At 54.5% G+C, this 14,967-nt stretch overlaps 5 protein-coding genes across 5 annotated transcripts in view; 2 read left to right on the plus strand and 3 right to left on the minus strand.

Moving 5' to 3' along the window:
• EI97DRAFT_500213 (uncharacterized protein) overlaps positions 1–620 on the minus strand; it is a 1,874-nt gene extending 1,254 nt beyond the window's left edge. The window contains exon 1 of the mRNA XM_033802651.1: positions 160–620. Within this exon, the coding sequence (XP_033655541.1) occupies positions 160–545 (386 nt within the window). The 5' untranslated portion in view covers positions 546–620. The remainder of the gene's footprint in view (positions 1–159) is intronic.
• A 1,949-nt stretch (positions 621–2,569) lies between these two features.
• On the minus strand, positions 2,570–7,011 carry EI97DRAFT_280717 (uncharacterized protein). The gene is made up of 4 exons (XM_033794358.1): positions 5,909–7,011; positions 5,781–5,852; positions 5,505–5,723; positions 2,570–5,449 (listed from the first exon to the last, which is right to left on the minus strand). Exons 1-4 carry the CDS (start codon positions 6,885–6,887, stop codon positions 2,739–2,741), a joined length of 3,981 nt encoding a protein of 1,326 aa, XP_033655542.1. The 5' UTR covers positions 6,888–7,011; the 3' UTR covers positions 2,570–2,738.
• A 1,543-nt stretch (positions 7,012–8,554) lies between these two features.
• Positions 8,555–9,522, plus strand: EI97DRAFT_457232 (Isochorismatase hydrolase; the record flags this gene model as incomplete). The annotated part of the gene is made up of 7 exons (XM_033800798.1): positions 8,555–8,573; positions 8,633–8,648; positions 8,699–8,784; positions 8,858–8,996; positions 9,057–9,141; positions 9,200–9,384; positions 9,444–9,522. 7 exons carry the CDS (start codon positions 8,555–8,557, stop codon positions 9,520–9,522), a joined length of 609 nt encoding a protein of 202 aa, XP_033655543.1.
• Positions 9,523–9,755: 233 nt separating this feature from the next.
• Positions 9,756–11,371, minus strand: EI97DRAFT_280904 (acetate kinase). The gene is made up of 2 exons (XM_033794359.1): positions 10,880–11,371; positions 9,756–10,818 (listed from the first exon to the last, which is right to left on the minus strand). The coding sequence occupies exons 1-2, from the start codon at positions 11,263–11,265 to the stop codon at positions 9,933–9,935; spliced, it is 1,272 nt and encodes a 423-aa protein (XP_033655544.1). The 5' UTR covers positions 11,266–11,371; the 3' UTR covers positions 9,756–9,932.
• A 199-nt stretch (positions 11,372–11,570) lies between these two features.
• Positions 11,571–14,600, plus strand: EI97DRAFT_432091 (D-xylulose 5-phosphate/D-fructose 6-phosphate phosphoketolase). Its single transcript, XM_033798087.1, has 3 exons — positions 11,571–12,157; positions 12,208–13,526; positions 13,576–14,600. Exons 1-3 carry the CDS (start codon positions 11,920–11,922, stop codon positions 14,470–14,472), a joined length of 2,454 nt encoding a protein of 817 aa, XP_033655545.1. The 5' UTR covers positions 11,571–11,919; the 3' UTR covers positions 14,473–14,600.
• Positions 14,601–14,967: the final 367 nt, after the last annotated feature.

Consider the following 14,967-nt stretch of genomic DNA (forward strand, 5'->3'; position numbering starts at 1 on the left):
AAAAAAAAAAAAAAAAAAAAAAAAAAAAAAGGAGAAAACGCCCCACAACTTGTTTTGGAAAGAAAATATACCCAACCTTCTAAGAAAACTAGAGAACAATTATGATGTACTGTGATGTAGAAACAAGAGATATCCAAAACAAACGAACAGTCAACTTACAATCCCGCCGGTCCCCCTCTACTCGCCCCCCTCTCCCCCTCCAAGCACCACAACAAATGCAACAACCCACAATCACTCAGAAACACAACCATCTGCCACGCACTCGGCTTATCCTCTTCCAATGTCGACGGCGCAAATCCCGTCACCACATTCCTAATCACCGGATCCACACCGGGGATGAGGTGAAATTTCTCGGGAAGTGTTACGGACCTGGTCGGGCTGTAGGTGATTTTCCCGTCCTGGATGGGGTTCGGGGCGAGCATGAGGTGCAGGATGTCCATGTTGTAGAAGGCTAGGACGGAGAGGAAGAGTAAGGGGAGAGCTTGGATGGCTCGTCCTGCCCTAGAAGAGCCATTGTTGGCTGAAGACGGGCTGGGTGTTGTCATGGCTGACTTCTTGTCTTTCTGGCGACCATCGGCTTGTTTTCCACTCCCAATGTCTCGTGCGGAGTCTACCCTAATCTATATAGAAGGAAAGAGGGGAAGTTGCACAACCACAGGTAAAAGGTGCCTGCCAAGATTCCGCCCCATAGGCTAGCCTCGATCAATAAAATAAGTACTTCGAGCTTAGTCTCAGTCGATTAGATACTACCTATGTACCCATTGGGGAGCTTGGCGATTCAGAACGTCGATGCATTCCCAATCAGCGTGAGGAACGGCAAAACGACTGCAGACACAGAAGAGATGTATTGTTTGATAGAGCGCATTAGACATTTGTCGGTCACCTTCCACCTGTCCGGTGGGCTTACAGCTAAGTGTATAGAGATGTAGATTGCTAACAGATATCCTACATATCTTCCTTTCCTTAGATTCGTTTGAGGAAATGGCATGCTTTTCAGATTTAACACAAACTCGAGTGTCCATATGTGATATGCTCAAGTAACAAGCATACAACTTGTAAAGGCATGTAAACCCTTTCGAAGTGTCATCAATTAGACCAACATCTGATAATCTGTGCATATAGTCAACTATATCATTTCAATCAGACTTTTCCTGGATGAAGTAACTTCATAACACGTGCGGCGTTCCGTAAAGTGAGCTATCCAGTAAGGAGACTTCGAATAATTGTCATGTGGCCATCACCTTGAAGCCGTCCAAATGGTCCACAGCCTTGTTGTCCTCGGGAAGGGGCACCAGACGAGGGTCATGCTTTGCGCTCACATCCGTCTCAAACGCCACATACCCATATACATAGTCATCTACCATTCCCCTCCAGCAAATACCCTCCGCAGCCAAACAACACAACCGCACCCCAACAACACACTTGCTTTCATCCACCAAAACGAGACTGCAACTGCCCGACGTCAGTCACACTCTGGACTCCTAGACTCCATCAACAGCTCAGGCCACAGCTAACCCACCACACTATCCTCTCGCACTGCTCAGTGCTCACTCGTGAGTAGAAGGAAGACACTCACTGCATATAGCTGAGAAAAGTTTCCGTTTCCGTTTCCGTTTGCACTTCGCCGTCTCGAGGCCCGGAATCATGCCCCCCCTATGGTGACTTAGTAGCTAGATAGATACGAAGAGCATGGACAGCTTGCGTCAGCTTGTAGGACATGGCAGGATTGCAATTCATAAACGTGATTGTCGGTGGACATACACCTACCCACCTGCAGCCAGTTAATCCGATGGCACACTCTCGTTGTTCGCATGTAACATGTCACTTCCGTACAAGACGCTCTCTAATCATCGTCGGGGTATGCATACAGTCAACATTCCATTCCCAACTCCCGCATACATGCATCCCTGCATTCCTTCGCTCTAAAGAAGGAACAGAAACCACACACTCAATGCAACACTCACTCCGCTCTATCAGAAAACGGCCCCAATCTCCCTCGCTCGCGACAAACCATCGAAGGGACAAAAAACAACGTGCTCAGACCAGCAAAAAAGACGCGGCTTCTTCTTTCTATCTATGCATGCAAATGTGGGTGCCGACCGACCAACCAACCGTCTTCGCTCCCTGCTCCTATCGTGAAATCCGTTTTGCTCTGTTTCGCTTCGCTTCGCTTTCGCTGCCAACATCAACAACCAAAACATAACAATGCGGTCCTGGCAAGAACCCTGTTTTGCCGACCCCCGAGTTGAAACCAAACAAATGATCCCCCTTCATCAGTCCAGCCCGGCTTTCCGAGCATCGAGCCGGTAATACTCGCACAGGTGCGCCGAACGCATACATGTTGGAAAACCAGCGCAGGTAGAACAATGATGAAATGATAAATGAGGAAACTCCGCTCATGCCGATATATCGATTGCCGCACGCACAATGCAAATCAAATCCGACGCAATGTGAATCAAGAAAAGAAACAAGGCCATGCGATCGTGGCCATAAGCTGTCAGCATTGCAAGGTCTGCTGCCCTTCGAACTCCGAGCAGGTGGGCCGGTCCTGCCCGTGCTCCATCACTCACACAGTCGCCCTCTCGCCTGAACACACACGATTGCATCAATCCAACACCGACGAGCGTGTATACGCCGCAGCAAGCTATCCAACAAGACCCAACGAATGCTATCATGGCGGCCAAGCCAGCAACAGCCAGAGGGCATGGTTTCTGGGGCTAGAGATCTAGGTGCGAATATTATCCACCTTTCCGGTCTGCTGCGTTCGGTGGGAGAGGTTCGCCAGCCTTACTTCCCCCCTTCTTCTTCTTTGACTTCCTGGTTGCTTGCCAGCCACCTGTAGTCGCACCCGTCGTCCCCGCAGCTGGCTTGCTGTGCTTTTCGTTCGCCTGCGTGGCACCTCTGTGCTGGGTGGCCTTAGCATTGTCCTTAGAGCTCTGACCTGGTGGTCCAGCATGTCCAGATGCTTGCAAAGGGCCGGGGAGCTGCGGTGGCGGCTGTGGCGGCTGCTGTAACTGCTCCTCCTTCTCTCCAGGTGTAGACTTGTTACCATTCGCAAGCATTCGGCGGTCCTGGTGACGATTTGCCGTAGGCGAGGGGGTGCGGGCCTCAAACACTGGTGAAAGTAGCGGCCCGCCAGCGGATCCAATTTCCTGTGGCGAGTCTCTGGGCACACTGTCGGTTTCGAGACGGTTCAACCCATTCGTGTACCTGACAGGTTGCGCTTGTGGAGAAGGCAGACTGACCGGTGACGTGTCTTTTGGGCTTTTACTTTCATCTTTGCGTGATGCTGAGTTCATCCAACTCTCTTCTACCGCCGAGGGGGGCTGAAGTTCACCGCTTTGGACAAGGGATAATCCGTTCACTCCCTCTGGCCTGCTGCCATCCATATTTCCATGCCATGTACTTGGATGTATCAGGTTGAAAGGGATGCCATGTTCTTGGTAGGCCTCTGGAAGGCTCTGCGGGTCATATGCTGCGGAGACCATGCCATAGTTCCCAAAGGGATTGCTGCCAGCGCACATACCGAGGGAAGGTGAATGTGAGGTGTCAAAGGTGGGAAACGCCTCCATCGTGTCACTTTGACTCCTCGCCTCGCGTATTGGGAAAGAACCATTGACAATCAAAGGGCCATCATCCCTCGGGAGAATAGCTGGGTCGCTGCTATCCTTGCGTTGACTGGCAACAGAGGGAGGTGTGACGCCTGTCGAGTAACTGCGCGCATGTGCACCGAGAGGCGAAGGTGACCGTGAAATCCTTCGTAGAGCCGTATTCAGGAGCGGCTGTGTGATCTCAGGTGGTGCGCGCGTGCGTCGCTGAACAAGTTCCTGGTAGCTGGGTATCTGCTGTACAGAATAGCTGGAAACATGCGGCTGGGCGCGAGCTTCAGGCTGTTCTGCAACATGATACCCTACATACTCTTTGGGTATGCTTTGATCCAGGGATGCGGCAGTCTCTTGATAAGCAGCTACGGGATTATATGACGGCTCCGAGGCGGCTAACGACCCTGTAGGTTCCTGCGTAGATCGAGGGATGGGATAGTTGGGATAGAGCGAAGGATCGATATATTGTGGCAACGGAGGGTAGGTAGGAAGGAGATGCGGCTGCGGCTGCGGCTGTGGTACACCACGCGCCGGTTGCGACTGTGAGCGGATCGATCCCGAGTCGCTCGCGTTTGAGATACGGTGGACACTTCTTCGCGGGAGACTGTTGTTCAGCGATGGAGATGATGGATTGGTCCTTGGTCCGTCCTGCGGTACAGCTCCAATGAACTGGGAAGGGTCAAACTGGGCTGGAAAGGGATATAGATATTGCGGATGAAATGAGTGTCCGGTCAAATCCGGTATCTGAGGACTAGAAGGACCGTTCACGAAGGGAGAATGTTGCGATGAGCCATTCAGAGCTCCCTGTCTGTTATGACCAGGCACTTGTGATTGGTCTTGGCCTTGGGCAAGGGCATGAGCTTGCGGCTGAGCGGCGCGAGCATGCTGCTGCTGCGGTGGTTGCTGCTGCTGCTGCTGCTGTTGTTGCTGTTGGTGCTGTTGCTGTTGTTGCTGCTGCTGCTGCTGCTGCTGCTGCTGTTGCTGATGTTGGTGATGAGAGCGCTGCGCCTGAAACTGAGCCCTCAGGTTGAAGGACTGCATCTCAAGGGCAAGGTATTGGTTCATCAATTGATCATGCAGCTGCTCGTTATGTCCACGGGGAGGGAGAGCGTACTCCATAAGAGACATTGGGTTGCCGGCGAGGAAGGGCGGTCGATGAGCACCAAAGGACGCGCCACTGGAAGCCCTCCGGGGAGGTCCGTAGGTATTTCTTTGATGCGGTCCACCACGATTTCCTCGCTGGCTGGATCCTCCGCGGCCCGAACGCACGCTGGGCGCAGTCTGCAGCACCGGCTTTACCGTCGGAGCAGGCTTCTTGAATATGGTTGTCTTCTCCTCATTGGGAAATTCGTATTGCTCACAAGCCTTGGCTAGCTGGCCATTGTCCGCAAGAAGATCGAATGCACGCCGAAGCTCCAAGTGGATGCCCCGCCAGGCGAAGTCATCCGCCGAGTTTCCGAGGTTCCGTTCGGTATTGAAAGGCTCCTCGACGCATAACCTATTCCGGGCTTCCTTTTTTAGGCTCACAAGGTGCCACATCTTTTCCTCTCTTGTCAGCAACCGACCCTCACGCACGGAAATCACGCGCTTCTCGTAGTCCAACTCATATCCATACAGCCGAAAGAAGTGGAACAATAGCTGGCCAAGCGACTCCTTGTTCTTGTCTCCAAACCCCTTCAACTTCTCCAGGTCGTCGGCGAATTCGGACTCGGAAGGCTTGCCTGTTGCTTCGTCGATTTTACGATAGGGCAGCTTGTGTAAAGAGGGTATAATGGGGGGATCCCGCGTCTGAAGAAAGTTCAAGATCATGCATATCCATGTATACGAGCTGATGGTACCACCCGTTGCTGCGACAATTGCGTAAGAAGCGGCCTTGACATGCTAGGTGGGTACTTGACTTACCAGCATCATTCAGGATACGCTGCTTTGCCCAGTATTTGATGATCATGGCCAGAGGACGCACGCGCTCGTCGATCTGTACATACGTCTTGATCATGCGCGTGTTTTCCAAGGCAAGCGTGTTGTTTACATTCATGTCCGAGTTCAAGCGGAGCTCTGGATCCCACATTTTCACGATGCGCACCTTGGCTTGTGGGATGCAGACGACCTTTTTCATTCCGTCTGTGCAGGTGTTGTGAGCATTGGGTAGAACAGGGTTGACGTGCATTGGGAACATACGTTTGTCGAGCGCCTCGGCCAGCATGTGCATCTCTTCAAGCCGTTTCATCGGCGTCTGGATGCAGATATCCACTGCATGGGTTGTCACTATGGGTGGGAGGTGGACAAGGTCAGATTAGGAAACTCACCGTCGCTTTCGCTCGTATACAACATGTTGCCAGAGGAGCCAAAAACATGGACCTTGAACTCGTTTCCAGGAAACTCGGTGTGAAGGATCTTTTCCAATTTCTTCACAAACGCCCGCCTCCTCTCCGCGTCGTCCTCACTGGGCAGTAACCGGTCGTACAACTCCCTCATATCGCCACTCAACTTTTCATCCTCATGTGGATCGAGGGTCTTTTTGGGCTCCTCCTTGGGCATCTCCAGAATGTCCGACGACGTGTACGGCATTCGTCTCCTACCGAATGCTGCGCTCGTCTCGAACCGGCAGCTGTTCGGCCGAGGGGCTCTAAGAGTAGGCATGGCGCCATTCGCCTCTGACGATACGGAGCGGGGGGAGTGGCTGCCCAAGCCGCCATTGGGAGAGGGCGACCGCGAGCGCGACTCGTACTGTCGAGCGAGCTGCAGCGGCGTAGAGGGCACCGAGTTGGAGTGCTGGGAGACCAAGGAAGGCCGCTTCTGGCTTCGGGAATGCATTGGCACTCTTTCGTCTCGCCTGATGTGAGCCACGGTTCCAACGCCGTTGGACGTCATCGACGGGGCGCTGTCTTGTGCGCCGAGCAACGTGGGGGTATTCTCATGGAGGTATGTGGGCGCCGAGGTAGATGAGGTGAAGGAGGTCTTCACGGCGGGATGGGAGTGATCCCTCTCGCTGGTCGGGAGGACGTGGTGCGGAGACACGATGACGGCGGGATAGCTGGCAAGGGGTGGGGAGGCGGGGTGGAAGAGGTAACCGCGGTTACGGGCGAAGGCTGGATGGAGCAGAAGGTACGTCGGGGTCTGGGGGAGAACGGCGTGCGGCGGAGCAGAGAAGGACGGGGGCAATGGAAGCCACTGGGACCGGCGAGGGTCCACGGGAGAGAATTGAGAAGGCTGCGAATAAATAGCGGAAAGATGTGTGTTATAAGGATGGACAGGGTGCGATTTGGAGTGACGGGGATCGCCCATAAAATTGTGCGGCCGGCAAAACAGTGGAGGATACGGAGGGTCGGGGGAGAGGGGCTTGCTGAGGCGTTACAGGGAGTTGTGATGATGGTATTGTGAGGGCGTGGTAGCGTGGCAAGGCCAGCAATGAAACGGCCAGGGCGTGTCTGGTGCGTCTTGAGGCGAGGGCGCTCAAGGACGACGAGAAGGAGAGCAATGCCGTGGATTCGCTCTGTGGGGGAGTCGGGACGTGACGTGAGAAGGGTTCCGGTTTAGCGGCGGGTTGGTGATTCGACGGTGCGAGGGGCGCTCTCCCAGGCACACGAGACGAGTGGGACGAGGCAGGGTGTTCGGCAGAGAGGACGGTGGACAATGAAGACACTGCGGCGGTCTTTCGAAAGGACTTTGTTGGGCTGGGGGGAGTGGGGTGAAGGGGCGGAGAAAGGGAGGGAAGGGTGGGCGAATGCAGAGAAGGAAGAGAGAGAAAGAGAGAGAGACGGAGACAGAGATGCAGTCGCAGTCGCAGTTCGTCGCTTCTCCTTTGGTTCCCACTTAACGTGTGGTTGCCCGCTGCCCTTTCCTAATGTTCGCTGTGCACGAGCCCGCGCGCTAGGACCGATCGGGCGGCGAGAGGAGGGACTTGAGTTGCGGGACTGAGGGACCTGAGGAATAACAAAGAACATTCACCCTCTGGCTGCTGGGTCGTGTCTCGCCCGAGTTGCTGCCACAATTGCCCACAGTTGCTGATTCAAGCTAGGTGGCTCCCTATCTATTCTCTACCAGATGCCCTTTCGTCAGGCTGTGTGCGTGTGTGAGGGTGGTCGCCGACGGGCCGCAATCCATATTCATCACGAGGGAAGCCAACCAAACGTGTGTGGTATCCAGGTTGAGCCCCAGCGACGACCCTTCCTCCCACCTTCTGCGAGAGCCTTGTGTCGCTGAAAGGAGTCCGTTTGGAAAGACAAGGGAATGCCGCCCGCCATGTCCAGTGTGGACGTCGGCAACCACCCAATGCCGTCCTCTTCGCCGCTTCGGCCTTTGCTGACCTCACCTCGAGGACCTGACTTCGGAACGGCGTTGCACTGGCCGTGGAAGGGAGCATGTTGAGTTTCAACCCGTCAGACAACGGAGCCCGCGTATACGAGAACCTCCTCACTGGCCATATGTCCTTCCTAAGCATCCACTGCCAGGTAGGTACGAGAACATAGATGGCACAAAGCACCGTCATTTGGAAACGAGGCCCGAGGCCACGTGGGAGCCTCCATCCTAGATTGCAAGGAAAAGGTATAAAGGATCAATACCACAGTGCACTCCGCATATCAGTCGGGCGTATCCTGTCCAAGAGACCTCTTCGACTTTTCAATCATTTACACGAGCTAGATACAGTATGGTAATGGGGCCATGCCGGGCATTCACCCAGCCACTAGAGTCTCTCCAAGGGAACGGCCATCTAACACTACCTTTTGTGCAGGTGGTCTGAATTCAGAGCACGTGACCTCTCTGTCGGCAGACGATTGAGGTCTAGCGCCGGCTATCGACTTGGGATGACATCGTTGGACCCGTCCAGCCGCGGCTCTCCGCCTCCCCGCAATCCGCCCTCGAAATAAATGTCCAGGCTGCGAACATCGCTCCCATTTCTGTCTACTCGTTCGCCCATTCCACCAGCCCTGCTACGCAGACAGGTCAATACAATGACACAGCGACGCATCAGTACGCGCCTCACTCACCCTCACTTTACGCCGCCGCCCCGCCTGCTCACCGCCATCTAGCTAATCCCGCCCTCTTGTATGGAACCACCGCTCCGCGCTCCCCTTCGCCAGCTCACTCCCTCTCAGTATCTGCGATTTGCAGGAGAAGTTCCGCCCGGCTATACATGAATTCCCCAAAGTAGTCGCCACAACACGGAAATTGCTCAAAGCCAGTATGTGACTCCAATTCCGACTTCCACCTCGTCGCTTTCATCCCATCTCGCATGTACTGACTGCGAACCCCAGGCCAGATCCTCAACATTCCCGTTTTCGCAACGACTCAGAACAAGGCGCGTTTGGGCGAGACATGCGCGGAGCTGGGCTTGGACTCCCCGGATGGGGTCAAGACGGTCGTACATGCCGATAAGACTCTCTTCTCCATGCTGTGCGTATGCCCTTCCCAGGCTTTGTACTCGAGCAATGGCTGAGAGTATGCCTCGTATAGCACTCCCGAAGTCCGCCAAGGCATTGCATCCTTGAACACACAACAACTTTCGTGTGTGATCGTCGGTATCGAGTCCCACATTTGCGTACGCCTGGCCCAGATGAATGCTCGTACCGTTCCAGCAGCGGACTTACTCAACTTAGGTGACTCAAACGGCCCTGGATCTGCTGGATGCGGGACACAAGGTCTACGTGATTGCCGATGGTGTCAGTAGTTGCAACAAGGAGGAAGTTCCTATTGCTCTGGCTCGCCTGCGACGAGAGGGTGTCATAGTCACCACCAGTGAGAGTTGGCTCTATGAATGCGTTGGCGACGCCGGATTGCCCGAGTATGTTACTGCAGATGCCGTGAGTCCATGTTTCCTCGTGCTCGACTGACTCTGGACAGGTTCAAGCAGATCATCAACCTGGTGAAGGAGACCAACCAGTCGACCAAAGAGTCCCTGCAGACTCTTTGCAAGATCTAACGAAGAATGGCTGAGTGCCTTCACCTGTTTTTTGCTCCAACACGTGCACAGCAACATTCTATTTCCGATTTCCGGCAAACTGAACCTTCAGTCGTTGGACACCGGCCCTGACACCAATATACTTGTTTAACTGCCGTCAGCGGCCAGGAAAATGGGTTCCACTTCCGTACAACTTGGCGAATATGGTTCAAATATTAGGCCTTGGCGGTCTCATGGAAATTGAGCGTGGCTTTGGTTTGCGATCCCGGGTTCTGGACAACCAGGGAGGGATATGCAGGTGCCCAGGAATCACATGCAACGCAACTGTGTCGACGGGATGCGCCTTTCTTTGATGCTTGAAGGTGCCAAAGTAACCAGCTTCACGGCGAATCAGAAAATTCATGAGCCTTTGGACCCATTGAGTCCCCCAATTACTTCGCCTTCTCACGCCGTCCTCTCTCAAACCTCTCCGGTTCTTCCAACACTCGTCTCGCCATCTGCAACTGTTCGTCCGTCCGGCAGATCAGTGTCTTATACCTCGCCCCATCCTTGCTAATATCCACCACGACGTCCTCTCCAGGCTCCTCATTCTTCTGTTCATCCAGCTCAAAGCCCAAGCACTTCACTCCTTGCACCACAGCCGCCCTCAACTTCGCCCCCTTCTCTCCAATGCCTCCCGCAAAAACCAGAGCATCCACCTTGCCATCCAGCTTCGTAAAATACGGGGCCACGTAATTCTGAATCCGATCCACAAAGATATCGAAAGCCAGTCGATCCTCGTCCCTCTCCCCCGCGCTAATCTTCCCGAAATCCGTCGTCCCCGTCAACGACTTCCACCCGGACCGCTTATTCAGAATCTCCTCCGCCTGCGTGATGTGCATGGTGGCGGTGCTCTCGTGCGACAGGCTGCCAGCGCTGTGCGTGAAGTGGAACATGAGACTCGGATCGATACTCCCGCTGCGCGTCGCGCCTGGTAGTCCCGCCAAAGGCGTCAATCCCATGCTCGTGTCGTACGAAGCGCCCTTCCTGATGCAGCACGCCGAAGCGCCACTGCCGAGATGCAGGGCAATAATGTTCAGCTCGTCCGTAGGTTTCTTGAGATGGTGCGCGACGGCCGACGTAATGAACTGGTACGATATCCCGTGGAAACCGTACTTGCGGAGTTTATTCCTGCGCGCGACGGTCTGGTCGATCGGGTAGGTGGAGATGTGCGCGGGGAGCGTGTGGTGGAAGGAGCTGTCGAAGAAGGCGATGTTGATGGCTGTGGGGAGGAGTTTGGAGGTCGCTTCGATGATGGAGAGGGCCGGGGCGTTGTGTCTGGGAGGGAGGGTTCAGTCTCAAAATGTGCCCATCTATCTATGCAGACCTGGGAGCTTACAGAGGGGCCAAGTCGCTCAGCTCGGCAATCCGATGGTACGTGTCGTCGTCAATGACCTGGCTGTGTGGGAAATCCCCTCCGTGGACTACCCGGTGGCAAGTGAAATGGATATCCTCCTTCTTCCTCAATTGCGGCAGGCCCTCGTCACGTGCCAGATGGTCGAGTATATGTCTGAATGCTTCCTGCTGTGTCGACACGTGTTCCAGTTCTTGCCCTTTGGTTCTGTGGTCTCCGCGCGAGTAGTTTAGTCTCGCGGGCGGGGCTGTGAGGCCTTCGACGACGGCTTCGGCGAGCTGCACGGGCGTGGTGGCGGACGAGTTGGTTTCGTAGACGGAGATTTTGACGCTCGAGGAGCCGGCGTTGACGGAGAGGATGATTTCGGGCATGCTGGGATGGTGAGGGGAGACTGCTCAGGCTTCCTTTTCTTCTTCTTTCTTGTCTCGATCGAGATGGAGAAGGGGGGACAGGACAGTGTAGGTTATGAGAAGCAAAACGTCGAATTGCGATTGCTGTTATTGACTGAGTGGTATTGAGGGATGGGATGTAGTTGCTCTAGCTCCAGGAGAAACGTAGTTGGCTTCAACACGTGGACTTGGCTCTACCTAGTGACGGTATGATGATTTGTAGTGTTCCCGCGCGGCGGACAGCTCGGGGTTTCTCCAGTCCAAACAAAAAACACTAGTGGCAGCTTCGGTCCATGCCGTCCTTTAGAGCATTCCCCGATATATAAGATGGCGTGAGGGTCGCCCGCGGTTAAAACGGATGATAGACACGGGCGATCATGGCGCATCGTTACTCTCTCCATCTTTCTTTGCTCTACGCAACGTGCTGATGGTGGGGTTGCCATTGGCGATCTATTTCGCGATGGCGTGACGTCACGCTCTCAGTCAACAGCGCGGTAGCATGGACTGAGCATCATGCGTGCAACAAGATAGATTTTCTTGCGGTGATTAGCCGTTTTCCACTCGCAATTAAAAGTCGGTGTATTCCCTCGCTCGTTACTACTACTCAAAGTCGTCCGTTTACACGGTACATCAAAAATGCCAGGCGAAGTGATTGATCGCCCAAACCCAGAGGCAACGCCCTCGCACATACCGGACGACATCCTGTCGCTCAGTGTCAAGTTGGAAAAGAACACACAATCTAATCATGATTTGGAATCCATACAGGCGTTCCGGCGCGCGGCATCGTACATTGCAGCGGCCATGATTTTCTTGAAGGACAATGTGTTACTGGATAGGGATCTGACATTCGATGATATCAAGCCTCGGTTACTGGGTAAGAGACTCGATATGTTGATTATAGTCGTAGTTGCTAATGCCATACAGGACATTGGGGAACATGTCCCGGTCTGATTCTAGTCTACGCCCACTTGAATTACCTCATCCACAAGCATGACCTCAACATGATTTACGTCGTTGGTCCCGGCCACGGCGCTCCAGCCATCCTAGCTTCTCTGTGGTTGGAAGGTTCCATGGGCAAATTCCTGCCAGAGTATAGTCGAACCCGAGACGGATTGCACAACCTAATCACCCGATTCTCGACACCTGGTGGACCGCCATCCCACATCAATGCCGAGACCCCTGGTGCCATTCACGAGGGAGGGGAGCTGGGATATGCTCTCTCTGTGAGTTTCGGCGCCGTCATGGACAAGCCGGATCTCATCGTAACCTGTGTGGTTGGTGACGGTGAAGCCGAGACGGGTCCTACCGCCGCTGCATGGCATGGCTACAAGTACATCGATCCTGCAGAGTCGGGCGCCGTCATCCCCATCGTTCATGTCAACGGCTTCAAGATCAGCGAGCGGACCATCTACGGATGCATGGACGACAAGGAACTTACGGCTCTCTTCACGGGTTATGGGTATCAACCCCGCTTCATAGAGGATCTGGAAGATATCGACGCAGACATGGCCACCTCGCTCGAGTGGGCAGTCACCGAGATCAGAAAGATCCAGTCGGCGGCGAGGTCAGGGAATCCGATCATGAAACCTCGGTGGCCCGTCATTATCCTGCGAACGCCCAAGGGATGGGGTTGCCCGAAGCAGGTGGACGGCGAGTTTGTTGAAGGATCCTTCCACGCCCATCAGGTGCCCTTGACGAAGGCAAAGTCCGACAAGCAGCATCTGAGGGATCTACAGGCCTGGCTTAAGTCGTATGGCCCCGAGGAGCTGTTCAAAGAGGATGGAACACCGGTCGAGCGCATACTCGATGTGATTCCCGCAGACGACGCCAAGAAAATGGGACAGCTCAAGGAGACGTATGATCCATACCTTGGGATCGAGGTCCCAGACTGGATGCCGTTGGCCGCAGAGAAAGGGACCGAAGCCTCCTCGATGCAACGCTGCGGCGAGCTCATGGACAGAGCGTTCCAAGCCAACCCTCGCACACTGCGCATCTTCTCACCGGATGAGCTTGTCAGCAACAAGTTGAACGCCGTCTTCAACAATACGGGTCGAAACTTTCAGTGGGATCAATACTCGAACGCGCAAGGTGGTCGCGTCATCGAGATACTGTCGGAACATACCTGCCAGGGATTCCTCCAGGGATATGTTTTGACAGGCCGTGTCGGTTTGTTTCCCTCGTACGAGTCATTCCTGGGCATAGTCCACACGATGATGGTCCAATATGCCAAATTTGGAAAAATGGTATTGTTTGTGCTTTTCCTGCGTTAAACGCGATGCTAATAGTACCCAGGCTCAAGAGACGTCGTGGCGCCGTCCAGTGGGCAGTCTGAACTATATCGAAACGTCAACCTGGACGAGGCAAGAGCACAACGGCTTCAGCCACCAAAACCCATCCTTTATCGGCGCCGTGCTCGACCTCAAGCCAACCGCTGCACGTGTCTACCTTCCACCGGACGCGAACTGCTTCCTGTCCACCCTCGCCCACTGCCTCCGCTCCAAGAACTACATCAACCTGATGGTCGGCTCCAAGCAGCCCAGCCCCGTCTTCCTCTCCCCCCAGGAAGCCGACGCCCACTGCCGAGCCGGCGCCTCCGTCTGGGAATTCGCCAGCACAGACAAAGGCCTAAACCCGGACGTCGTCCTCGTCGGCGTCGGCGCAGAGCTGACCTTCGAAGTCGTCAAGGCCGCCGAGCTCCTCCGCGACCTGGCGCCCGAACTTCGCGTGCGCGTCTGCAACGTCACGGACCTCATGGTGCTTGAGACGGAAGGCATCCATCCTCATGCATTGACGAAGCAGGATTTCGACGCCCTGTTCACGCCGGATCGGGCCGTCCATTTCAATTACCATGGCTATGCGACGGAGCTTAAGGGATTGCTGTTTGCGCGCCATGGCGCGGATCGTATCACCGTTGAGGGGTATAGGGAGGAGGGGTCTACGACGACGCCGTTCGATATGATGCTGTTGAATCATGTCTCGCGGTATCATGTCATGGAGTATGCGCTGCGGGGTGGAGCGAGGGTGAATGAGCAGGTGAGGGTGAGGTTGGTGCCGCTGCTTGCGGAGGTCAAGCATCGGATTCAGAAGACGAGGGAGTATATTTATAGGGAGGGGAAGGATCCGGAGGGGACGTATGATTTGGGTTTGGTTAGAGGGGCTGGGGGTGGGGGGGTGCTATATGAGGGATAAAGGTTGAGGTTGTTATGTGAGACGATGTAATGATGTATGCATATACTCATGAATCTTTATTTTCTGTAGACTTTACCAGGCGTTGGCGCCTCAGTAAAATGCTATGATGGCGGGAGGTTAGTTTGCCGCCCTAATAGTCGAGGTAATGTTTCCGTTTGGTCTTGCGTGAACGTTACCCGCGATATGGCTTACGGACGAGGTACCCCGTACCGTCCAATCTAGTACCTTTATGATTTGGCTCGTACATAACGGCAATACCACCTTATATGAACGATGGGCTTTCCAGATTACCAGTCAGTCCCTTCGCGATTTTCCACATTCGGGTGCGTTGCGCAAGTTGGATTTACCAACGAACCAACCTATGCTACTAAGTAACCAGCCGACCGTGAGTGTTATGGGGTGCTTCGAATGTCGGCAGAGGGCGGATTCAGATGCGTCACAGAGCGCGCCAGATGTGGCGATTCTACGAGAAACTGTACGGGCTAGAGTCATACG

Source organism: Westerdykella ornata (genome assembly GCF_010094085.1).
Source record: "Westerdykella ornata strain CBS 379.55 unplaced genomic scaffold EI97scaffold_6, whole genome shotgun sequence".
NCBI classification, from domain to species: domain Eukaryota; kingdom Fungi; phylum Ascomycota; class Dothideomycetes; order Pleosporales; family Sporormiaceae; genus Westerdykella; species Westerdykella ornata.